Below are 23,803 nucleotides of genomic sequence, written 5' to 3' on the forward strand. Positions count from 1 at the left end.
CACGTGACCTCTCTAATACCTTCTCACTGTGCCTCGATCTCGTCTTTCTTGCCACTGACCACTTGCCCACATCCTCCTTCTTCCCTCGTATCCAACAGACTACCTCTCACCCCCTCTTCAAAGCCCTACTAAAATCATATCTCCCACAAGCCTTCCCTCACTAAAGCCCTCACTTCTCTGTCTGAGTCCTTCCCATCCCCCCACCACCCGTCACCTATTCACTTGAGTCTATTCCCCTTCAGGACTTTGATATTCACACTCCCCCAGCCTCTCTGCACTTATGTACATAACTATCTGTAATTTCTTTCACTGTCTGTCAATCAGTCAATCGATCAATCAATGATATTTATTGAACATTTATTGGGTGTGCAGTGTCTCTAAGCTCCTTTTGGACAGGGATCATCTATACCTATTCTTTTGTATTATACTCTTCCCAGTGCTTAAGTCAGTGATCTGCACCCAGTAAGTGTTCAGTAAATACCGTAGGTTCAATGTTAGGGGTTTTTAACAAGCAGGACCCATTTACGATGAAAGGGACCAGAGCATGGGGCCAGTGCTATGCCGTGGGTCACATCCCAACATGTAGTGGCTACCTTCTTGGTTGTCCATGCTTGTCAGCTATTTTTTTTGAGGATTTCTGCTGGGCTCATTCAATTCACTTGATGCCTCAAATTAATAACAGACCACCGCCCTCTACCTTCAAAGCCTTATTGAAATCACACCTCCTCCAAGTAGCCTTCCCTGACGAAATAAGACCTCATTCTTATGGGCAGGGAAGATGTGTTGCCACTCTGTTATATTGTACTCTCCCAACTGGTTAGTACAGTACTCAGCACACAGTAAGTGATCAGTAAATACCATTGATTGATCGATCAGTAGACACTTGGAAGAGCCTGATAAAAGCAAAAGGCACATGCCCTTATGCTAGCGAAGAGGTCACATGTGTTTGTCCCAGCTGGCCAGACCGCCACCCAGATGTTTGAGAAGAAAGATGCTGGTTGAACGTCCAATTTCTTATAAAGAGAGAAGTTTAGCGAGATGAATAAAAGAAAACCTGATTGCAGTTAAATCATGACAGGGTCCAGAATTGTATTTTTATCCCCTTAAAATTCCAGAGTGTTTTCATTGAGTCGCATCTAATAAAAAAACAGGATTACACAAAATATCTTATTTTAAAGTGTTCCTATTAACAATCGTCTCCATTCATGAGAAAGTCTCAAGGGATTTCCCCGCCAAACTGATAAAAAAGAAAAGCTTTCTTACTGATACCATCATTCAGCCTGCCCAGCCTTTAAAGCCTTTCATATGCCAGTTGACAGATTACATTTTAGTTTTAACTTTCCAGTGAGAACATTTTGCTTGCCATTTGCATAAAGCCCTGAGGAGTCAGAAAGGAAACATTTCCGCAAGGCAGTTTCTCAGTGGAAAACATTTTCTCTAAGATAACTACATCAGGTGTGGAGTTTAATGCAGATGGACTCTCTGCTCTGGTGGAAGGGTTGGCACTCAATGTGGCCAATTCCCAGAGTTTCCCTGCTGGCACCAAACAAGTGAGGATTCATTTAACTCGTGGCCAAACCTGGTGGAGTTTGTGTATGTAGGGAAGAATATCAGTACAGATGGGGAAGACAGATTTGGCTTCAAATATCTTTTCAGAATTCAAATCAAGTGCTCTTTCCCCTCAAAACCTCAGCATTTAAGGAGAGAAGGACCAGGACTACCTGACCCCTTCCATTTCAGATTTATGGATGCCAAAACCATTTCTACCGGGAAACAAATGAGAAGCAGTGTTGACCCCTCCTCTCCAATGTCCCCGACACTCATAAAACTTCCACATTCAACAAAACGGCTCGATGAATGCAGCCATTTATCGGATTTGGTGGTAGTGGGCTATAGTGATAGTGATGGCCTAAGTGACTGTAGGAGAAGAAACTCCGAGACATTTTTCCTGCGGTTCAACAAGGATGTGACAATAATATCGTGATTCTGCTCAGTAGATCTTCAGTGTACAATTTCTTCATTTAAGTAGCACCCTGAATTGGGTTAGAGAAATCTTGCTTGAGTAATTTTTTGCATTCTAAACATCAGTTGTCTCCATTCTAATCGTGTTTAACCATGTTTGTTGTATTGAGCAGATCATGGCTCACTAAACGGTTTCCGGTGCTGATTTAAGAAGCGACACATAAAAGTCGCTAGAGTTTGCAGATACTTGGGGAGCAGTAGGCAGGTGCAACTTCCTAGTCTTTGATGCTCTCTTTCACAATTGGTTGGTAATTGGAAATTATTTGTGAGTGATGTCTGATTAAATAGCATCAGTAAACCAGTGGTATTTATTGAGCACTTACGTGCAGAGCACTGACCTAAGCACTTGGGAGAGTACAGTAGAGTTGACAGTGCAATAGAGTTGTAGTTTTGCCCTAGTCCCCGTCCTCATCTATATCCCACCAAGAAACGACAGAGAATCTGGAAAAGGCTTAGCTCCAGGAAGGGGAGTCTAGCCAAATAGTAACTTTTGAAGTGATCATTCTTTCTTAAGTATTCATTTCTCCGGGGACGTATGTGGAAAGACATAAATTCCGAAAGCAAACTTTATGTTTGGCGTGACTTTCATTCCTCATGAGAACTGACTTAGGAACTGAGAGGTCCTCGCCATGAGCTCGATCAGTGGTTCCCAAGAGAGGCCCCCTGTAGGACTTCATGTTCTTCTCATGCCTCCAGCAACAATGATTTAAAGGGCAGACACTCTACTCTGCCTGCCTCTGAGCGGCTGCCCCTTTTAATCACCACTGCAACCATTTAGAACTCCAGAATCTCCCCCACGACTTTCCCAAAAGAGATTTCACAGGCTGCAAGCCAGTGGTGCTCAATGTACAATCCCCCTTCTCTCCCACCTGCCCCCCAACACACAACTTTAAATCACTGCCCTCCTTAATAGCAGCTCCTGACTACGCGGGTGGCATAAAGAGAGCTCTTGGAACTTGAGGTAGCAATCTACCCATTCTTAATAATAATAATGATGAGGATATCTCATCATTATTATTATGGTTCTTGTAAAGTGCTTACTTTGTACCAAGCACTCTTCTAAAAAGTGAAGGCTAAGAAAAAAAACCCAAGATGCTTCAGCTTAAAACAAAGTATCCACTGTTTAATATGAGAACAAGTTGAAATGAATTTGAGGTATTGGAGGAAACCTTTAGCGGGAAGTGGATGACGTTAATAATGGCAGCATCATCACCTGTTTGCTTTATTTCTTTATTGTGTGTTTTCTTTCCAGTGTTTACTTTCACAACCGAAGTTCTGGGCCATTCAAACGACAGCCTTGTTCCTCCGAACCAAACTGGAGAGGGGAAGCACACGCCGAGTAGAGCGAGCAATGATGCAGACCCAGGTGGGAATTACCAAGACAATTTTGCTCATTACTTTTCTTGCCTCCCTTACCCGCCCCCACATTGACTTCATCTCATAAAAGTGTGCTTGTTTAAATCATCTTACTGTCCGGAGGCAGTTCAATCAGCTTTCAAAAGTGACCTTTGTAAAGGGTAAGGGTTGGTCTGGTTTAAAAAGTTTTGTAATTTGGGGGTAATTCTTGGATTTTATTTTAAATTTTGAAATTTGAGGAACTATTTTCACCTTCGTCTTTTTGGTAATAATCCTTTATTTGTGCTAGTGGACACCAGTATCAATCCAAATCAATATTAGGATATTGTTTTATTGTCAAGGGAGGTATTTGATTTGGAAGAGAAGGATAATGACATTTGCACGCAAGACATAAACAAAAATTAACCAACAGTACAGTTCTATCAAGAAAATTCTGAGTTTTTTCCGAGTGGGGAGAAGGGAGAATCTCCAGAAAAAAATATTTATGATGCATTAAAAAAATGAGCATACTTTTCAGCTGTCACATTCCCAAACTATGCCCATTTTACTGACAGTGGAGTTGCTGAAAGCTTACGCAAATGAACTAAATCTACTTAAATTGGCCAGGCAGAATTACAAGGATTCATAAATTAACTCAATTGCATTTTGGCATTGAAAATGTTAAGAAAAATGTAAATACATTTTCAAAATAATTTTTTTCAGATTTGGGGGGGCCCAAAGTTGTGGGATAGAAAATGGGTTAAAGAGGGTAAAGCCCCAAAACTCCAGCCCACATTCTAAGGAAGAGCTTATTAGCTGAAAATATCAAGCACAGTAAGTAGTTATAGAACCAGAAGTCACCTTCCATGTACCAGTGTGATACTTCAGATGGGATGTTTCAGATGGTCTTATTTTAATATATTTTTTAAAAAATTTAGAGGCCTGTATTTTCATTTCCTCTTGGTGATTCATGCCCTTTGATTTATAGAGGGGATTACTTCTGCTCTATTTTGAATCCAGACTTGAAAGGCTTTTCAGAGTTGAAGAATATGACATTAGGACTATGCATACTTAAGGATCTTGGTATGCAACAATTGCCGGCCCTCCCCTGTATATAATGGTATTAGTCTTCCCTGGTTTTAGTCAGGATTAAAATCTTCGCATAAAATGGAAGAAAGATGTTGGAGTTGGTTTTGTACCCAGGGTCTCCAGAATGTGAGAGGCCATTTTTAGGAGGAGAGAGGTTACAAGTGCTTAGTACAGTGCTCTGCACATAGCGCTCAATAAATACGATTGAATGACATTGAATGAAAGCCTGAAACCTCAAAGCAGCTTTGTGCTGTGGCACACTCCCCCCACCACCGCTGCTCCGGCTAGCAAAATCCTTTCCTCTGGTTTCCTACCAATTTGAGGGTTTGCTCTTTCTGTAGGTGAATTTGGTCATGTTTGCTGTATGGGTAAATTCAATTTATAGTCCTCTTTGAAGATCTTAAGCCTTAAGGGTCGAGTGGTTTCAGTGCACTATAAAACAGCTAGAGTACTACCAAGTTGGGACAGCAAAGTCTGTTGAGAAGAAGAATGGAGGCCTATGCACAGATGGAGAGCCATTCCCAGTGCAGTGGCAAACTGAAATTGAAGATGTCTGGCAAAAAAAAAATTCATGAAAATTCAGAATAAGCATCGGTATCATATGTGGAAGTGGTTGGGGGAGATTTAGTTCAATATCTTTGATTCATAGTGGCCTGTTCTGGTCTGGTCAGTGTTTAGCAGGGTGCTGTAGTGGATAGAGCACAGGCCTGGGAGTCAAAAGGACCTGGGTTCTAATCCCGACTCCGCCACTTGTCTGCTGTGTGATCCTGGGCAAGTGACTTCACTTCTCTGTGCCTCAGTGACCTCATCTGGGAAATGGCGATCGAGATTGTGAGCTCCATAAGTCACTTCTCTGTGCCTCAGTTACCTCATCTGTAAAATGGGAATTAAGACTGTGAGCCCCACATGAGACAGTGACTGCATCCAAGCTGATGACCTTGTATCTATCCGAGTGCTTAGAACAGTGTTTGAAACACAGTAAACGCTTAACAAATACCATAATCATCATCACCATCAAGTAGTTTGCCACTAGGGACTCAAGTAACTATTTCATGCAGCCCCATTTGAAGACGTAAAAGTAGCAATAAAAAGCTGGTATCTGAATGTAGCAGCAAACTCCCGGAGATAGTCAACCAGGAAGTACTGGACATCAGTGACTGCTGATAATACAGTCATACACAATGTGAAAATAATACAAACCCATTTGCTAGATCTAAATAACGCTAGGGACGGATAATAAACTTGAAATACATTGAGGTTATGCACCAACTTGCACTTGGGAAATGGTATACACAGGCCAGGAAAGCTGAAAGCTGTCAATGAATTCTGCTGAATTAGTGCACTGTCTCATGCACTGACACAGAGGTAGAAAATCAAATCAAAAAAATCACCATCTTCCTTGAGAGGCCAGATAACAGCAGCGTTTGGGAGAAACAGTAGAATTAGAAGACATGATCCTGCCCTAAAAGATCAGTCGAGTAGGGGAAACAGAAACAAAATTATTTACAGATGAGAAGTTAGAAGAGAATGGAAAGATGAATATGGAGACATAAAAAGTGGAGTAATTAAATTGATATGTGCAAAAGTACTACAGATGACTGAGCGTGTAAATGCCGAGAAAAAATATTCAGGGAAAGCCTTCTGGAAGAGGTGGGACTTCAGGGGGGCTTTAAAAATGGAAGAGAGCTGTGGTTTGTGACTCTATGAAAGGAGAGGGAGCTCCAGACAAAAGGAAATGTGTGGGCATGGGATCAGAGGCAAGAAAAATAAGAACGAGGTATTGCGAGAAGGTTACCTGGGTAGGAATCAAGTTGGTACCCTCGTGTTTCTCACCAAAAATGGTGAAGTCTAATCCTTTCCATGATTCTGCTGCTTGACCTATCAAAGACAGCATCTGGCTTCTTAAGCAGTTGCACTAGTGCCCAGGAAGCACCGGCAATCTCCACATCGAATTCTAAGAGTAAGCAGTTTCACCAATCCCCAATCATTCGTGTTTATTGAGTGCTTACCGTGTGCCGAGCACTGTACTAAACGCTTAGGAGAGTACAGTGGTAGACATCTTCCCTGCCCACAACGATCAGTCTTGAGATGAAGCCACGTCAATGTGGTCTGTAGTCCAGAACGGGAACACCTTGGAAAGGAAGCTCTGTTGATTTTTGAGACCTAAGATTTGGCCCAAAAAGATAAGTTTATCTTAAACCAACTTTGATGAACATACTACAAAAAACCTTTGAGGCGCAAATAGGCTGACATACCCCTTCTATGCCTGCATTGCAGCAATGCAACATGTAGAATGAAAACATTTTCATTTCATTACATTTTCATTAGTGTAGCAAACGCAGTAAAATGCCCATTTATTTTTCCAGACCGTATTTTACTATTATGTGTATATGTAAGATAGGTCTTCATCATTATCATCAGCATTTATTGAGCAGAGCCCCTGTGGTGTACAGAGCTTTGTTCTAAATTCTTGGAAAACAGAAAATAGAAGTAAAAGAGGCGGTCCCTGCCCTCAAGGAACATAAAATCTAATAATGACCTAACAGCAGTTGCCACTGATTTTGTTTAATTCTGACATTTCTCAGTGCTTGGAAAAAATATAGCCTTAGGTATGTTCAGCTCCTGAGCTTGGCCTGATCTTATACTATAACAGAATGTAGGTCAGATCTGTGAAAGGAAAGAAAATAAACTTTCTGATTTTAAATTCTGCCTTTAATTTAGGTAAATATCCATTGGTTGGAATTGGAACCGACTCACTGTTAATCCCCATCATCACCTTATCACTAAAACACAGATCGAGCGCCCATCTGTGTTTTGGATCATTTAAGGGCCCAGCTAGATGATGGGGGAGGGATAAGAATGAGAGCTGTTGGTGGGACGGGGACAGCAGCAGCCAAAGCAGCGTGGCCTAGCGGATAGAGCACAGGCCTGGGAGTCAGAAGGACAAGAGTTCTAATTCCGGCTCCACCACATATCTGCTGTGTGATCTTGGGCAAGTCACTTCACCTCTCTCTGCCTCAGTTACCTCATCTGTGAAATATGTAAGACTGTGAGCCCCACGTGGGACAGGGCCTGAGTCCAAACCCATTTGCTTGAATTTTAGTACAGTGCCTGGCACACAGTAAGCACTTAAATACCATTATCATTATTATTATTATCAGTGGGGAGAGAGAAAAGTTATTAAGACCAGTGAGACACTGCCCCATCTCCCTCATTCCACTTCCGTTCAAACTCCTTGAGTCAGTTATATATGGCCGCTGCTCAATTTCTTTTTGTCCAACTCCTTCCTTGACCCTCTACAATCTGGTTGCTGCCCCTTCCTTCCACTGAGATTGCTTTCTCAAAGCTTCCTAATGACCTCCCTCTGGTCATATCGAATGAACTCTGGCCCTGGTCCTTCTCGATTGGAAACACTATCTAATCTTTATTTTCAAGTTCATTCATTCATTCAGTTGTATTTATTGAGCACTTACTATGTGCAGAACCCTGTACTAAGTGCTTGGAATGTACCATTTGGCAACAGATAGATGTTCTCTCCTGATTCTCCTGCCACCCCTCTGCCCAATCCTTCTCAGACTCCTTCACTAGCTCTTGCTTTAATTTCCACCCCCTGCCTGTGGGTGCCCCTCAAAGGACTGTTCTGGGTCCCTTTCTCTTCTCAACTTACATTCACTCTCTTGGAGAACTCATCTGTTTCCTCAGCTTCAACTCCCACCTCCCTACAGATGATTCCCATATCTTCCTCACTCACCCTGCAGTCCCATTTTTCCTCTTGCCCCTGCGACAGATCTACCTGTCCCACTGTCACCTCAAGCTCAGCGTATCCAAAATGGAACTCCTCACCTTCCTTCCCACATCCTTTTCTACTCCGAACTTCCACAGCATAGTTGACAGTGCCACCATCCTCCCCAAGTGTGGTCTCTCCTTCAACACCTTTCATCAGGCTGTCTCGAAATCCCTCTGGTTCTTCCTCCAAGTATTTCCAGGTTCTGTTTTTCCCTCTCTATCCACGTGGCCACCGTATTTTTCTAGGCACTTGTCAAATCTTGACTTTCCTAACACATTGACCGCCTCGCAGTTGACCCTGCCTCCAGTCTCTCCCCTCCCCAGTCCATATGTTTCTGCCCAGAACATTATTCTAAAATGACATCCTGCCCACATCAACTCGCTCCCAACAAACCACCAGCTGAAACTCCTGACCTTTGGCTTTAAGGTACTTAATGAGCTCTCGTCCTCTTACCTATCCACTCTTCTCACCATACTCCATCTAACACTCTTCATTCTTCTCAAGCTAAACTCTGGGCCTTCCCCTACAGACCTCTCATTCACATTCTCCCTCCTTCCAGGAACAGCTTTCCCTTCCCCTTCCAGCACACCATTAATCTCTCCATCTTCAAAGTCCTTTGATAATCACATCTCCAGGAGGCTTTCCCTGATTGATTTGCAATCTCCCCTCTTGTTATCCCCAGCTGCCAGTTCAGAATTTAGTTCCCTAAACACTGAAGTACTTCACAGCCCCACTTAGCCTTCACATACATATCCGTTCATGTCTACCAATTCTCTCCGACTCTCCCAGATACTTGGTGCAGCACACTGCATGCTGCAGATGGTCAGTCAACACTGCTGGATCGAGATCCAGCTGAGTAGAACCCAAGTATGCTGGCCTCTTCATTCATTCAGTCGTGTTTATTGAGTGCTTAATGTGTGCAGGGCGTTGTACTAAGCATGTGGGAGAGTACAGTACAACAGAGTATCCCACGAGGAGCTACAGTCAGCCGGTGGAAAGTCTTCCTGTGGGAAGCATGGTAAGGTTACCTCTTCCTGGCTGGGTGGTTTTTTAAAAGGCCAAGTCACTGCTGCCTCTGGACTTGATTTATTTTCGAAGCCTATCGTGGTCATTAAAGAATGTGCATGTTTTTGCATTGAATTATACTTCTCAGGCTCTTAATATTGACCCTAAATTTGCTTCTCATGTCATATATTCAGGTGATACTACTGCTTAATAGCAATTTAAAAAAAAAGCGAACCAAAACACAAGCCAATGAGGCTAAACCCAAAATGTGTTTTGGTTATGAGCTCATAGAGAAGAGAGTTAGGTAAAATGGGATAGCTAATTTTGAAAATCCTGCAGTTATTAGGAGTTTTAATTTACTTGTGAATACACTCATTGTGGTTAGGGAATGTATCTATCTATGCTGTTGTAATGTATTCTTCCATATTCTCAGTATGGTGCCATGCACACAGTAAGCACTCAATAAATACTATTGCTCAATCGATTGATGTTGCTTATGTGTAGTAGATATTGGAAAGTTGAGTGAGTTTTCCCATTATATTTGCTGGAAAAGAAATACTATAACAGGTAGTTACTGCGTAGCTTTTAAAATCATTAATATGGTGTTTCATATCAGGACTACTCTAAATTTAAGGGAAAATGAGATTAAAAATCCTTATCAACAAAGGAGCACAGTAGAAAGCAAACTTCCCAAACCCGGGTTATCCAAATGACTATATATCTGGCCATTTACCTTGTTCAGATATAAAAGAGGTTTTGTGCTTAGTACAGTGCTCTGCACACAGGTGCTCCAAAAAAAATTATTAATTGATAACTGTGCAAAACTGTGGGCACATCTATCCAGGTTTGTCACGGATGCATTGATACGCTTTTCTTCTTTCATTCTCTCGGATTTTGATTACACTGATATTTCTAGATGCTTGTTGAGGTTTTGGTTCCCTAAGGATGGGAGAGGTCTCGGGAAGAATTTAAACAAAAGTTTTTATTGAGTCCAGAATAATGCTTCTGTACATTAGAGTTATTAGCATTATGTTTAAGTCTTTTTCCCCAAATGGTCTTCCTGACACCCAGCACCCAAAGGCTGCTGAGCACATGTGCAGCATTACAGAAATGTACAATTAAACTTTACAGACCCAAAAGCAGTTCCCTTAAAAGGGGAACGTTTGGAAGGGCTTTGCCTAATGGGAAAAGGCCAGACCAAATAAATAAATGCTGCAATACCTCCAAAGGCTAATAAAGTTAGGGCTCCTTAAGGTAGGCTAGGAGGTGGAAGGAATTCCAAAGTTGAGGGCCCTCCATGGAAAACATTTCTCCCTCCTGGGACTCGCTGAAGACTGGGACTTTTGTCAGAAGCCTGTTGCTGCCTGTTCTTAATTGACTTGGCCAAGGGGCAGCCCGATGTCACAGGTGACTGTGGCCTGAACAGTGTACCATTTTATAGATTTGCAAATTTGACAGGCTCTCCCCTTGGGGTCCCCAGCCAGGATTGACTGATTTCAGTCCAACCTCATTTAGACCCAACTGGCACCTTTATCTAAGCAGATACCGCCCCAGGCGTGAGAAGTTACTCTGAAGGATGGTGCTGCAAGTCATACTTATGACCCTCGTTGTGGGCCCTCCTCTCCCTTGAGAAATTAACCTCCTGCTACATGAGGTGCAGTAGAGACTCCTGACTTAATAGTCCACTGGGGAGCTTTCTACCTTGTTTTGCTTTGGAAGCCTTGATTTTTCAATGAGCATTAATTAGTTTGAGTTTATTATTAATAACAATAATAATAATAATAATAATAATTGCGGTACTTGTAAAGCACTTACTGTGTGTCAAATACTCTTCTAAGTGCTGGTTTAGATACAAGTTAATCAGGTTGGACACCGTCTTTGCCCCAAATGGGGCTAACACTCTTAATCCCCATTTTACAGATGAGGAAAAGTCACACAGCAGACATGAGGTAGGCCGGGATTAGAACCCAAGGCCTTCTTCCAAGCCCGTGATCTATCCACTAAGCTTCACTGCTTCATTTAGGTTACCCTAGGCTTGACTCCCTACAAGGTTGATTCTTCAAAGCCCAGCTTTTGACGTGGCCTTTCCTCACCAAATTAGTGCCTCTATTCTCTGGCTGCAGTGCTTTTAGATTTCCTTGCTTGCTCTTCCTTTTTTTAAATGGTATTTCGTAAATGCTTACTCTGTGCCAGGCACTGTACTAAGCACTGGGGTAGGTACAAGATCATCAGGCTGGACATAGTCCGTGTCCCATATGGGGATCACGGCCATAATCTCCATTTTACAGATTAGGGAACTGAGACACAGAGAAGTGAAGTGACCTGCCCAAGATCACACAGCTAACAAGTGGTGGAGCCAGGATTGGAACCCAGGTCCTTCCCTCCATTCAATACCTGTTGGGCCTACACTGAGACTCCTCCTCTCAAGTTTATATGATAGGAAGTGTAATCCTTAACTAGTGGCAGTCTAATGATAATGACAGTGATAACGGTTTTTGACCCACAGATCTCCCTCACCTGGCTTCCGGAAACAACATCTTAAGTCAGTCTGCTTTCCACCTTGGGAGATTTGGATAGTGGAGTACTCCTCACAGTGCGCAAAAGTGTCCCTGTCCCATATAGGACTCACGGTCCAACTAGGAGGGAGAATGAGTATTGACTTCCCATTTAACAGATGAGGAAACTCAGGCTCAGGGAAGTGAAGTTACGTGCCCAAGGTCACACAGCAGGCCGATGGCAGCAGATCCGGGGTTAGAACGTAAGTCCTCTGATTTCTCTTTCCACTAGGCCACACGGCTTCTTTGAGAAATACAGGGGTTACGAAATCAGTGGATAGTGCTGACGGGAGACCGAACAAAATAGGCATAATGGCATTCAGGAGTTGGTTGTCCTGTGGAGAGGGTCTCAAACATTTCATTTAAATTTTCCTACTCCTTTCCTAATTAACCATTTTAACTGCTGATAAAAAAAAGTAGATCCATGGTCAAAAATCCATAGAACTAGAGAGTTGCATTTTGTTCTTCATTTGCGATGTATGTTATAACCTTTGTCATCAAACTAGCTTTTTACAATCGACTTAAGAGCGTTAGTTTGGCGGATGTGAGGAGGGAGGGCATTCCAGGACAGCGGTAGGATGTGGGCCAGGGGTCGACAGCGGGATAGGCGTGAACGGGGGACAGTGAGGAGGTGAGCAGCAGAGGAGCGGAGCGTGCAGGGTGGGGAGTAGAAAGAGAGAAGGAAGGAGAGGTAGGAGGGGGCAAGGTGATGGAGAGCCTTGAAGCCAAGAGTGAGGAGTTTTTGTTTCGTGCAGAGGTTGATAGGCAACCGCTGGAGGTTTTTAAGGAAGGGAGTGACATGCCCAGGGCGTTTCTGTAGGAAGATGACCCGGGCATTAGAATGAAGAATAGACTGGAGCGGGGAGAGACAGGAGGAAGACAGATCAGAGAGAAGGCTGACACAATAATCCAGTGGGATATTATGAGAGCTTGTAACAGCACGGTAGCTGTTTGGATGGAGAGGAAAGGGCGGATCTTGGCAATATTGTAAAGGTGAGACCAGCAGGTGTTGGTGACGGATTGTGTGGGATGAATGAGAGAGCTGAGTCAAGAATGACATGCATTTGGGACACATTTGCAAATTTGAAGAGAATAAGAAAGTTTAAAGTTCATTTGCAAATTATCTCCACCTCTATTTCCATGCAAATTAATTGTTCTTTCGATTTATAGGTTTATCCACATTATCCGCATTGTCTTTTTTACATTTAATCTTTTCATAATAATAATAATGATAGTATTTGTTAAGTGCTTACTATGTGCCAAGCACTGTTTTACGTGCTGGGGTAGATACTAGGTAATCAGGTTGTCCCACCAGGGGCTCACAGTCTTAATCGCCATTTTACAGATGAGGTAACTCAGGCTCAGAGAAGTCAAGTGGCTTGCCTAAGGTCACACAGCAGACAAGTTGCAGAGCTGGGATTAGAACCCACATCCTCTGACTCCCAAGCCCGTGTTCTTTCCACTAAGCCATGCTGCTTCTCCTAAAAAATATGAGGAAAAGACTGTTACCGATTTGTACATTCCAAGCGCTTAGTACAGTGCTCTGCACATAGTTAAGTGCTCAATAAATACTATTGAATGAATCTACTATCAATAATATTTCTAATTGTGGGATTTGTTAAACACATGCTACATGCCAAACACTGTACTAAGCATTGGGTTGGATACAAGATAATCAGGTTTTTTAAAAAATATATTCAAGGAGAGTCGAATGGGAGAAAATGTAAAAGAGCCAATTTCCTGTCACTTTTGCTTCTAATCCTTGACTTCTGCTTCTAATCCTGCCATTGCCATTTCTTTTCCCCAAAACAGAAGCAGGAGAAGAGCTAAGGACTCTATATACTACTGTTGAGGAAAACTATTTTAATTTTTGTTTTAAAGTGGGTTATGCCTAGCCTAAGAAACCATATAAAGAAGTGAACTATTCTGAGTAAATCTTAGCATTAATCACAGGATAGAACAAGGAGAAGAGGCTATTACAGTCAATCAGTCAGTGGTACTTAATGAGCAATTACTACGCTTAGAGCACTGTAAAAGCAAGGCTGATGAACCCAGCGGTTCTCCAAGAATGTCAAACGCAGCCAGCGTTTAATTAAGGCCAGGCGAGATTGAACTCTGTTAGCAAGGTCTTGGAAGGTGTAGCTCTTCTAATGATCCCATTAAATGCTTCAGTTGAGGACTTTTTCAGTTGCCTTTAATAATAGCTGAAAACTGTGGGCGGGGAATGGAGGGAGCCCTAGATCATAATACTCCATCACATCCTTGCCTGGAGTGTGGCAAGAGGAAGTCTAACCATAGGAAAGACAGCAGTGATAAATGCAATTTTTATAATTATGGTATTTGTTATGCGTTTAATATGTGCCAGGCCCAGTACAAAGCACTGGTGGAGATACAAGCTAATCAGGTCGAACACATTCCATGCCCCACATGGGGCTCACAGTCCTAATCCCCATTTAAAGATGAGGTAAATGAGGCCCAGAAAAGTGAAGTGACTTGCCCAAGTTCAAGCAGCAAAGTGGCAGAGCCGGGATTAGAACCCAGGTCCTTCTGACCCCCAGGCTCGTGCTCTATCCACTAGGCCATGCTGCTTCCTGTATTCATGTATTTCACTGAATGGCTTCAAGCAGAAAGGTCAGTAGCTAAAGCTTGGCATTTCACTTACTGATATTGGGCTAAATCTTAGATCAGTACATCAATCAATGCAATTTACTGAGTGCTTATTGGGTGCAGAGCGCTGTCCTAAGCGTTTGGGAAAATGTAATACAATATGGATGGCAGTTATGATCCATGCCCATGATAGAAGTTTTCACTATGAATGGGAAGAGTGGATGGGGTGGGGAGGGAGATGAGTGTGTCTGCGTGTCTGTCTGTGTGCTTGTGTGTCTGTCCTAAGTGCAGGGCCTGGGTCGAGGAGGACCCATATATATTAATATCTGTTTCCCCTCTAGACTATAAGCTCTTTGTGGGCCGGGAATGTATCTTTCAAATGTTGCATTTTACTCTCCCAAGTACTTAGTAGGGTGTTGTGCACACAGTAAATACTCAGTAAATGCCATTGATTGATGGAATGCACAGGTCAAAATTAATAATAACTGTGGTATTGGTTAACTGCTTACTCTATGCCAGGCACTTTCCTAGGCTCCAGGCACTGTACTAAGCTTCAGAGAGCCAGTTCAAAACTGAGAGCCTTGGTGAAATCAGGAGTTTTTTGAGAGCTGTTCCCTGTCCCTGCTATGTTGGTTGGGTCAAAGCTGGCTCCTTCTCTCTCTCTCGCTCTCTCTCTCTCTCTCTCTCACGAATTGGGGGTGACAAACACAGTAATTCACTGCAAATTCAAAATGCACCACCATCAGTCAATGGAATTTCCTGTGGACATTCTGTTGGTAAATGTAAATATCTTATGCTGGCAAGTCGTCTCCAACCCATGGCGACTCCACAGACACATCTCTCCCAGAACTCACCACCTCCATCTGCAATCGTTCTGATAGTGGATCTATAGAGTTTTCTTGGTCAAAATACGGAAGCGGTCGACCATCGCTTCCTTCTGCAAGGTAAATTTGAGTCTCCGCCCTCGACTCTCTCCCATATCACTGCTGTCCAGCACCGGTGAGTTTTGATTTGTAGCCGATTACCTTCCACTCTGGCCACTGCCCAAGCTAGGAATGGAATGGCTATGCCTCTGTTTGACTCTCCCTCCCATAGCCGAGATTGGTAGAGGACTGGAAACTCTGTAGGTATGGTCCTCAGAGGGGAAATGTAAATGTGCTCTAAGAAAAAAATCATGTCAGTTGAGTTGGGCAAAGCTGCTCCTAAAGGCAACCTAGTAGAACTCTCTTCTTCCTGTGTCTAAATTCCTGCTTGTGTATTTTTTTCCAGTACTTATTACAGTGCTCTGCACATAGGAAGAGCTTAATAAATACTATTACTACTACTCCGCTGCAAAATGTTTGATTCACTTCCTGTACTAAGGACTGTTAGATGTGTGCCAGAGCAGAGCTAGAAGCTTAGAGCAGGTCTTCTCCTTGACTGCTTCCCCTCCCTACTGAACTAATTGAACAAGAAGCAGCATGGCCTAGTTGATAGAGCATGGGCTCGGGCGTCAGAATGACCTGTGTTCTAATCCCAGCTCTGCCATTTCTCTGCCTAATCAGGTTGGACACGGTCCATATCCCACATGGGGCTTACAGCCTTAATCCCCATTTTACAGATGAGGGAACCGAAGCACAGAGAAGTGAAGAGACCTCTCCAGGGTCACACAGCACACTGGTGGAGCCAGGATTGGAACCAGGTCCTCTAACTTCCAGGCCCGTGCTCTATCCAATAGGCCACACTGCTTCATTAGTACTTGCTATCGCAGATCCAGCTAATGTTCAGCAGGAAAACAAGCCAGTGAACAATCTGCCTTATTGGCAGGTGCCTCCTGGGAATATGGGCGGCGCTTCATCCAACCCTCCTTCCCTGCAGTCAGCCTCCAAGGGGTCTGAATGGATCCTGAGATATGAGGCAGAAACCAGGGCCAGGAATGGGAAGGCCTGACTAGCTTCTTGTCCGTCAGGCCAAAGTAGTGATATCACGGTTCCTGGTTTCTCCCCTTGCTACTGGCATGCAGCTTTCCGCAAAATGAATCTTGCTGGCTTTTACAATATGTTAAAACCAGCTATTTTGGGCTGAAAGACTTCCTTCCATAAATGTTTACCCTGAGCAACAGACATGGTCACTAGGCTGGGGATTCTCCAGTTTTGTTTTTTGCTTTTTATGTAGTATTCGTTAAGTGCTTACTTTGTGCCAGGCAGTGTACTAAACAGTGGGGTAGATACAAGTTAATCAGGTTGACTCAATCCATTTCTCACGCAGGGCTCACAGCCTTAATTCCCATTTTACAGATGAGATGAGGTAACCGAGGCACAGAGGAGTGAAGTGATTTGCCCAAGGTCATATAGCAGATAAGTGGCAGAGCCAGGAGTAGAACCCTGGTTCTTCTGATTCCCGGACTTCTGCTCTATCCACTAGGCCATGCTGCTTCTCAATATTCTTAACTGGTTCCATGAAACCAAAAGTAAATGAGCATCTTTTAGTCAAAAGAGCACTAAATGAGTAAGAGTTTGCCATAGGAAATGAGGTAAAACACATCAGTGCATTCCTAAGATTAAATAAACTGACCAAAATAATCTCACTACATTAAAAAATGATAAAACAGAAAAATATAGTTAACACTATTAGCTTACATAGTTAAAAAGCAATCTATCAATGTACCTGTACCAGTGATAAAGCATTATATATTTAAACTGTAAAATGTTAATTAAATGCTTCTCAGAGCATATACACAGCTAAACCAAAGTGCTATAGGAAATACTGGCATTAAAATGCAGTAAGACTATCTTGGATGAATGTTAAAATTAGATCTTTGCGATAGGGGTTGGCTGAATGTGCCATAAAGGGACTTGAGTTAAACTTTTATGCAGTATAGCCCATGAAATAAGATTGCAAAAGTTTTAAGAATTAAAATTTAGTCAAAACAATATGTTCTTAATTCAGAAATTGAAATTCAAAAATAGGTCAGCCCCTCAAAAGCAGTAGGCAGGAAACCAATTTTCATACTGTTATTTTCAGAAGAAGTTTTCACCTGAACAATTGTCTTCTCAAATGAATAAAATAAATAGCAGCAGACATGATTGTAAGCAATGTGCCCTAATGGATAGAGCATAGGTCTGGGAGTCAGAAGTTCATGGGTTCTAATCCCGGCTCTGCCACTCATCTGCCTTGTGGTCTTGGGCAAGCCACTTCAATTCTCTGTGACTCAGTCACCTCATCTGGGATTGAGGCTGTGAGACCCACATGGGGCAGGTACTGTCTTCAACCTGATTTGCTTGTATCCACCCCAGCGCTTAGTACAGTGCCTGGCACATAGTAAATGCTTAACAAATACCATTATTATTATTACCCATTTGGTAGCCCAATTCTAAGCCAAGGGCAAACATCCATCCAGTAATTGTGGAAATGCTTCCTTACCCAAATTGAGGGGAAAATTCATATTGGGTGAATAGACTGCTGTGTTCACTTGACTACCTATGCATTTCTAATGTGGGAGGTAAAAGGGGGGGCTAGTTAAAAAAGTAACAATCATTCAATCAATGGTATTCTTTGAGCACTCACTATGTTCAAAGCACTGATTTAAGCATTTGGGAGAGCACGGTACAATACAGTAGAATTGGTAGACATCATCCCTGCTTACAAAAGGAGCTTACAGTCTAGAGGGAGAGACTGTCATTAAAATAAATTACAGCTGGAGGAAATGGCAGAGTGTAAGGAGAAGTTCTGTGGAGCTGGGTGGGGAGTGAGGATCCGAGTTTTTAAGGGATACAGACCAAAGTGCAGGCGAGGTAGAAAAGAGGATAAATAGGGTGAGAAATGAGGGCTTAGTCAGGGAAGCCCGTGAGCCCACATGGGACAGGGACTGTCCCAACCGATTTGCTTGTCTCCACCCCAGTGGAGACAGAGAGAATCTGTCATGTTGCTTTTTTAAAAAGTCAACAATTCGGGTATCTCATGAAGTTTGTGACTTTTGAAATCTGGGCTTGTTCATAGTAGCAGCTGTTGTTCATTCATTCATTCAATCGTATTTATTGAGCGCTTACTCTGTGCAGAGCACTGTTGTTGTTGCATAAAATTCACAGTCTTTAGGAGTTTTCAGCTGCCACTGAAGTAAGTTGCAAGATAAAGCAGTTTCTAAACCCAAGCAGTCTTTACGGTAAACACTGATGTACTTTATTTAAGACTTGGGAGATAACAGTCAGAACAGTAAAGTGTAACTTAAAGATGTAAAACTAATTTGCAAGCTCAAATATTTCTATTGAAGATTTGAGATGTAACTTGATGGGAATGAAGTGATCCGAAATGAAAAGTTTTGTGCACCCCATTTGTCCTGTTTTCGCTTATGTGAGGTTGAAAATTGAGAAACTTCCAGATGTAGGCAAGGAACATGTCTGCGAACTCTACTGTATTGTTCTCCCCCAAATGCCTAGTACCCTGCATGGCATGTAGTAGATGCTCAATAAATATTGATTGATTGATGTAGAGGCAGACCAGTAAGTTCCTTGTCCATAATTACACAGCAAACCTTTCACAGGGTCAGGTTTACAACTCAGCTCTTCTGACTCCCATTTTCCCGGACTACATTGTCTCCTTAAAACAATCACTCAAATTCAAAGCATGGGCTTGAATATACACTGTATCAGGCATTTATATTGAACCTCATTTTACTTGGGTATCTACATTAACAGTTAGAAGTAAGATTTGAAGGTTATTAAATGCTTTAATTGATTGTCTCATTCTGTAGCTTCAAAGGCTCACGGGTGGACTGTTAAAGACAACGTAGCCTCTGTTCCAGTGGATAAGTTCAGTTCAAGGGCTGCATGTATTTCGTTGAGCACAAATCTTTAGAATAAAAGTCCTACTTGAAAAAATGTTGACTACAAAGCAGTATCAGGTGATCTGGCATAAGATCAATCCATTTTTTGAGAGTACCAGCAAGTTTCTCCTTGGCTCTTCCTGAAAGCAGATACAGACTTTGATAGAAACGTAATGAATGGTCCAGAGTTACAGGGAATATCGGCTTTTCCTTAGGGACAAGCTGCTCTTTTGAAGAGCTGTGTGTTAACTCGCAGATATGGTCAGTTCTCCGCACATAAACAGAGCAGTTTGAATCATACCAGGTTCTGCTTGGGACAGTCTTTACAGATTGCAGCCTGAACCATGTGTCTGGGTCCAAGATAAAATTTGGAACAAGGAGGGTATTTGTCCCCTCCTAGATTTTCCTCTCTAAATTTTCCTCCCACCCCACTCTAGATTGTAAGCTCACTGTTGGAAGGGAACGTGTCTACTGAGCCTGTTTAGTGGATAGAGCACGGGTCAGGGAGTCAGAAGGACCTAGATTCTAATGGCTGCCACATATCTGCTGTGTGACCTTGGGCACGTGTCCTAAGGTGACCCCGAGGTACCCACCATCTCGAGGTCAAATGCTATCTTGTGACTCCCGAGCCAGGAATACCGCTCCCCCCCCCCAAAAACTGCTAGATTACAGCCCAAGCCAGGAATACAGAAGGTGTCCCTCACCCCCGTGCCAATCAAATTAGGTATGGAGTAAGGGGGAGGGCAGAGATTGGATAAACTGAGGTCGGAAGGTGGAATGGCCTAGGAACCCAGGTGATAAATACCTGTGGCCTCCGACCTTCTGGGCAGCATATCGAGATTTGCAGCAGCCGGCTGCGGGTCACCTCTTCCCAGAGCGTGAGAAGCCCGCTCTGCCTGCACCAAGGGAGGAGCCGTGGGATGGGTGAGTGTCGCGTCCCACTGAACGCTTGTCCAAAATAGTCAAATAATTCAATTCGCCACGGGGAATAAATATTATATAGAACTCAGCCTTTCCGTCCCCGGCCTCTCGCTGTCTTTCGCCACTCCGATTCCTGAATGAACCCATCCCCGGAAGATGGGTGACAACAAGTCACTTCACTTTTCTGGGCCTCAGTTTCCTCATCTGTAAAATGGGAATTAAGAATGTGAGTCCCATGTAGGACAGGGACTGTGCCCCCAACCTGATTAACTTGAATCTACCCCAGCACTTAGAACAGTGCTTGGCACATAGTAAACTCTTAACAAGTACTGTAATTATTACTATTACCCTCCCAAGTGCTTAGTATAGTGTTCTGCACACACTAAGTGCTCAGTAAACACCACTCATTGATTCTCTAGGCATTTGTTCCCTTTTCTCTGCTTCCTGCTGGTTTGCTGGACCATGAGTATGTTACGTAGCATCCACTCCATGGCACTCATCCCCGTGTCTAGCCCAGTGCTATGATGGTGTGTAAAAGTTGGTAATGTTTGGGAATGGGCAAAGCGAAGAGGAATTACCCTTTAATGAGCCCCATTCTCCCTAGATCAAAGTTGCTTTGGTTCCTGTGCATGAACATCAAATGCATTAATATCAGATGGCTCGTGACATTAAGTCTTTGCTAGAAGTAAAAAAATAAGCGGCCTACATGTAGCAGTTTTCCATTTATTTTCCTAAAACTTATTGCCTGTTTTAGATGTGGCTGTTGGGGGCCTAGATACGGTTACTCATTGGTAAAACAAAGGACCCACAAAGAGTATTTCATTTTTACTGAGCAAAAAGGAGTTACATGAATGCAGGGGTACCATGTTTTCACTGTGTTTGGGTAGAATACAAAGTGGGAGGCTAGGGGATGTGTATCCCACCTGTGCAGTGTGTCAATCAAAGTACACATAGTGTAATGCTAGGTTTTCTTAACACAGAGAACATCACATTAAAGTATATCCTATTCCACAGTATTTTCTGAGCCTCTGCTCAGTGAATTGGATTTAGGTGCTTGGGAAACATTCAGTGGGAATAAAGGATGCGATCCCTCAAGGAGATTACAGTCTAATGGAGACAAGTGACGTAAGTTGACAAATAGAGCTGTTTTGCTACAGTTTGAAGCCGAAAACATTACAGAAGGGGAAATCTTTTTTAAACTTCATTTTAAGGAACTTCTCCCGCTGCCAACTTCTGGATTTTAACTAAATCCCCGAGAGGGAAGAGAAAATTCCAGTCCCCCTGCCCCACCCTGCCCCCAGGGCAGTGGAAAGGAAAAGATTCCCTCAGAGTCCCGGCCCTCCCCGCCCCCCTCCCCCTGCCCGCTCAGGGGAATGGCTTACCATTCCTCAAGTGGGATCACTTTCTGAGCTCCTGACTGGGTTTGCCTTCCTCCGTTTCTGAAGGAAGGCTGGCCTTCCTCTGGCTCCATCCCCCTCGTAAAGCTGGCACATTTGCAGTGGGTCTTACTTGTGCCAAGGTCTTTGCACACCCCCTGGGCCTCCAAGACCCAGCAGTTCCTAGGGACAACTGGGCACTCTCAGCCCAGCATGTGAGCACGGCTGCACGTCCCAGGTTCATGTGGACACGTGGTGGCTTGAGTAGTAATGATAGGCACTGTACTAAGCGCTGGGGTGGATACAAGGAAATCTCTGTCCCACGTGGGGCTCAAAGTCTCATTTTACAGATGAGGTAACTGAGGCCCAGAAAAGTGAAGTTACTTGCCCAAGATCACTTAGCAGACAAGTGGCGGAGCCAGGATTAGAACCCATGACCTTCTGACTCCCAGGCTCGGGCTTTAGCCACTAGGTCATGCTGCTTCTGAGTACAGACCCAGTCCTCCTGGGGTTCAGTTTGGCCTGGGCCAGATACCTGAGTCTTACATGGGCCTGGGAGACAGAACGACCTGGGTTCAATTACCCTGTATCTACCCCAGCGCTTAGAACAGTGCTCTGCACATAGTAAGCGCTTAACAAATACCAACATTATTATTATTAATCCCGGCTCTGCCTCTTGTCTGCTGTGTGACCTCGGGCAAGTCACTTCACCTCTCTGGGCCTCAGTTACCTCATCTGCAAAACGGATCTTGAGACTGTGAGCCCCCTATGGGGCAGGGACTGTGTCCAACTTGAATGACTTGTATCAACACCAGTACTTAGAATAGTGCTTGGCACATAGTAAGCACTTAACAAGTACCATTATTATTTTTACCATCATTACCGATTTTTGGATACATTTTGTAGGAAAAGATCTTTTTACATAGTATTTAGGTTTTAGTAAAATAAATAGAAAACTGCTGCATTGCTGTTTATTTTTCTACTTAATGAGCACATCTCTCTTCTTGTCTAAGGCAAGCTTATTTGATAACATTTTTGCCTTTAATGAAGTCATCTACTGTTCCCTTTATCCTTCTATTACAACCACATGCTTTTAGTGGAAGCTTTTCTTCCCTCCTTCCCCTAACTAAACAGTGTTCGGCAGAAGCGTGGGGCTTTCTTGCTATTAAATTTCTATGAAGTAAAGCCAAGGAGCTTGGAAAATATTCTGACCGTTATGGTTTAAAGGGTTGGTTATGTCTCAGTTTGTTCTGATTGTCTCGATAGTAGGGCCCTTGCCTAGGCAAAGATATGATGTCATATGTGTTTCCTCACTGTTTTCAGATTTATAAACATTTCATTTCAAAGTCTATTGGAGGATAAAAAAGGGATCAGTCAGAGTGCAGAGAAGGTGAGAATCCATGCAAACCCAGTGAAATCAGTTTTGTATTTTGCTCACATTTTTCTTGGATTTTCTTGGATGTTGAGCAACAAATCCCATTTCAGATCAGCAGTCGTCTCTTGCAGCAACAATGCCTTTTCATTCATTAACGAGTTTTGGTTGACTAATAAGGCTGTTAATTGAGGCACAACTTTCCAACGGGAGGAAGATGGTGCATAGGTTTCTTCTTTTGCGGCTCTGGTCTTCTCTCTGCCTCCCTCTAATAGTGTAGGATGGTGAATCACCGGGCTACTTCTGTTGAATTATCCCTCTATGTGGCGTGATCCTTAACTGAGGTCTCCCAAGGTGCTGCATTTATTTTAGAATTTGTTCAATTTGACTAGGGGACATTTTATGAACTATTTTCCAAGACCTTCTTGGCCATCTAGCTTGGGTTAGCTGAAAGTCTGGTACTTGCAATGGAACCCTGGAATAATAGTAATAACAATAATAATAATCCTGGAGAAGCAGCATGGCTTAATGGAGCCATAAGGACCTGGGTTCTAATCCCGGCTCTGCATCTTGTCTGCTGTGTGACCTTGGGCAAGTCACTTCATTTCTCTGTGCCTCAGTTCCCTCATCTGTAAAATGAGGATTAAGACTGTGAGCCTCACGTAGGACGAGGACTGCGTTCAACCTGATGGCCTTAGAACAGTGCTTGGCACATAGTAAGCGCTTAGCAATTACCATCATTATTATAGTGTTTTAAGTTTTCCAATGTACTTTCACATCACTTATCTCATTTTATCCTCACAACTGTTTGTCAGAGGCAGGTATTCCCATTTTACAGAGGAGGAGATTTTGGTCCAGAAGTGTTAAATGACTTGTCCACGGTCATGTGGAAGACCAGTGGCAGAGCTGGGAGCATAACCAGTGCTCTTTCCA

At 43.2% G+C, this 23,803-nt stretch overlaps 1 protein-coding gene across 1 annotated transcript in view; it reads left to right on the forward strand.

The window, feature by feature from the left end:
• The window catches only part of TTC27 (tetratricopeptide repeat domain 27), a 190,676-nt gene that overhangs the window by 98,196 nt on the left and 68,677 nt on the right, over positions 1 to 23,803 (forward strand). Inside the window, exon 10 of the mRNA XM_029064736.2 lies at positions 3,275 to 3,388. Within this exon, the coding sequence (XP_028920569.1) occupies positions 3,275 to 3,388 (114 nt within the window). The remainder of the gene's footprint in view (positions 1 to 3,274; positions 3,389 to 23,803) is intronic.

Source organism: Ornithorhynchus anatinus, chromosome 1, assembly GCF_004115215.2.
Source record: "Ornithorhynchus anatinus isolate Pmale09 chromosome 1, mOrnAna1.pri.v4, whole genome shotgun sequence".
Lineage (NCBI taxonomy): Eukaryota > Metazoa > Chordata > Mammalia > Monotremata > Ornithorhynchidae > Ornithorhynchus > Ornithorhynchus anatinus.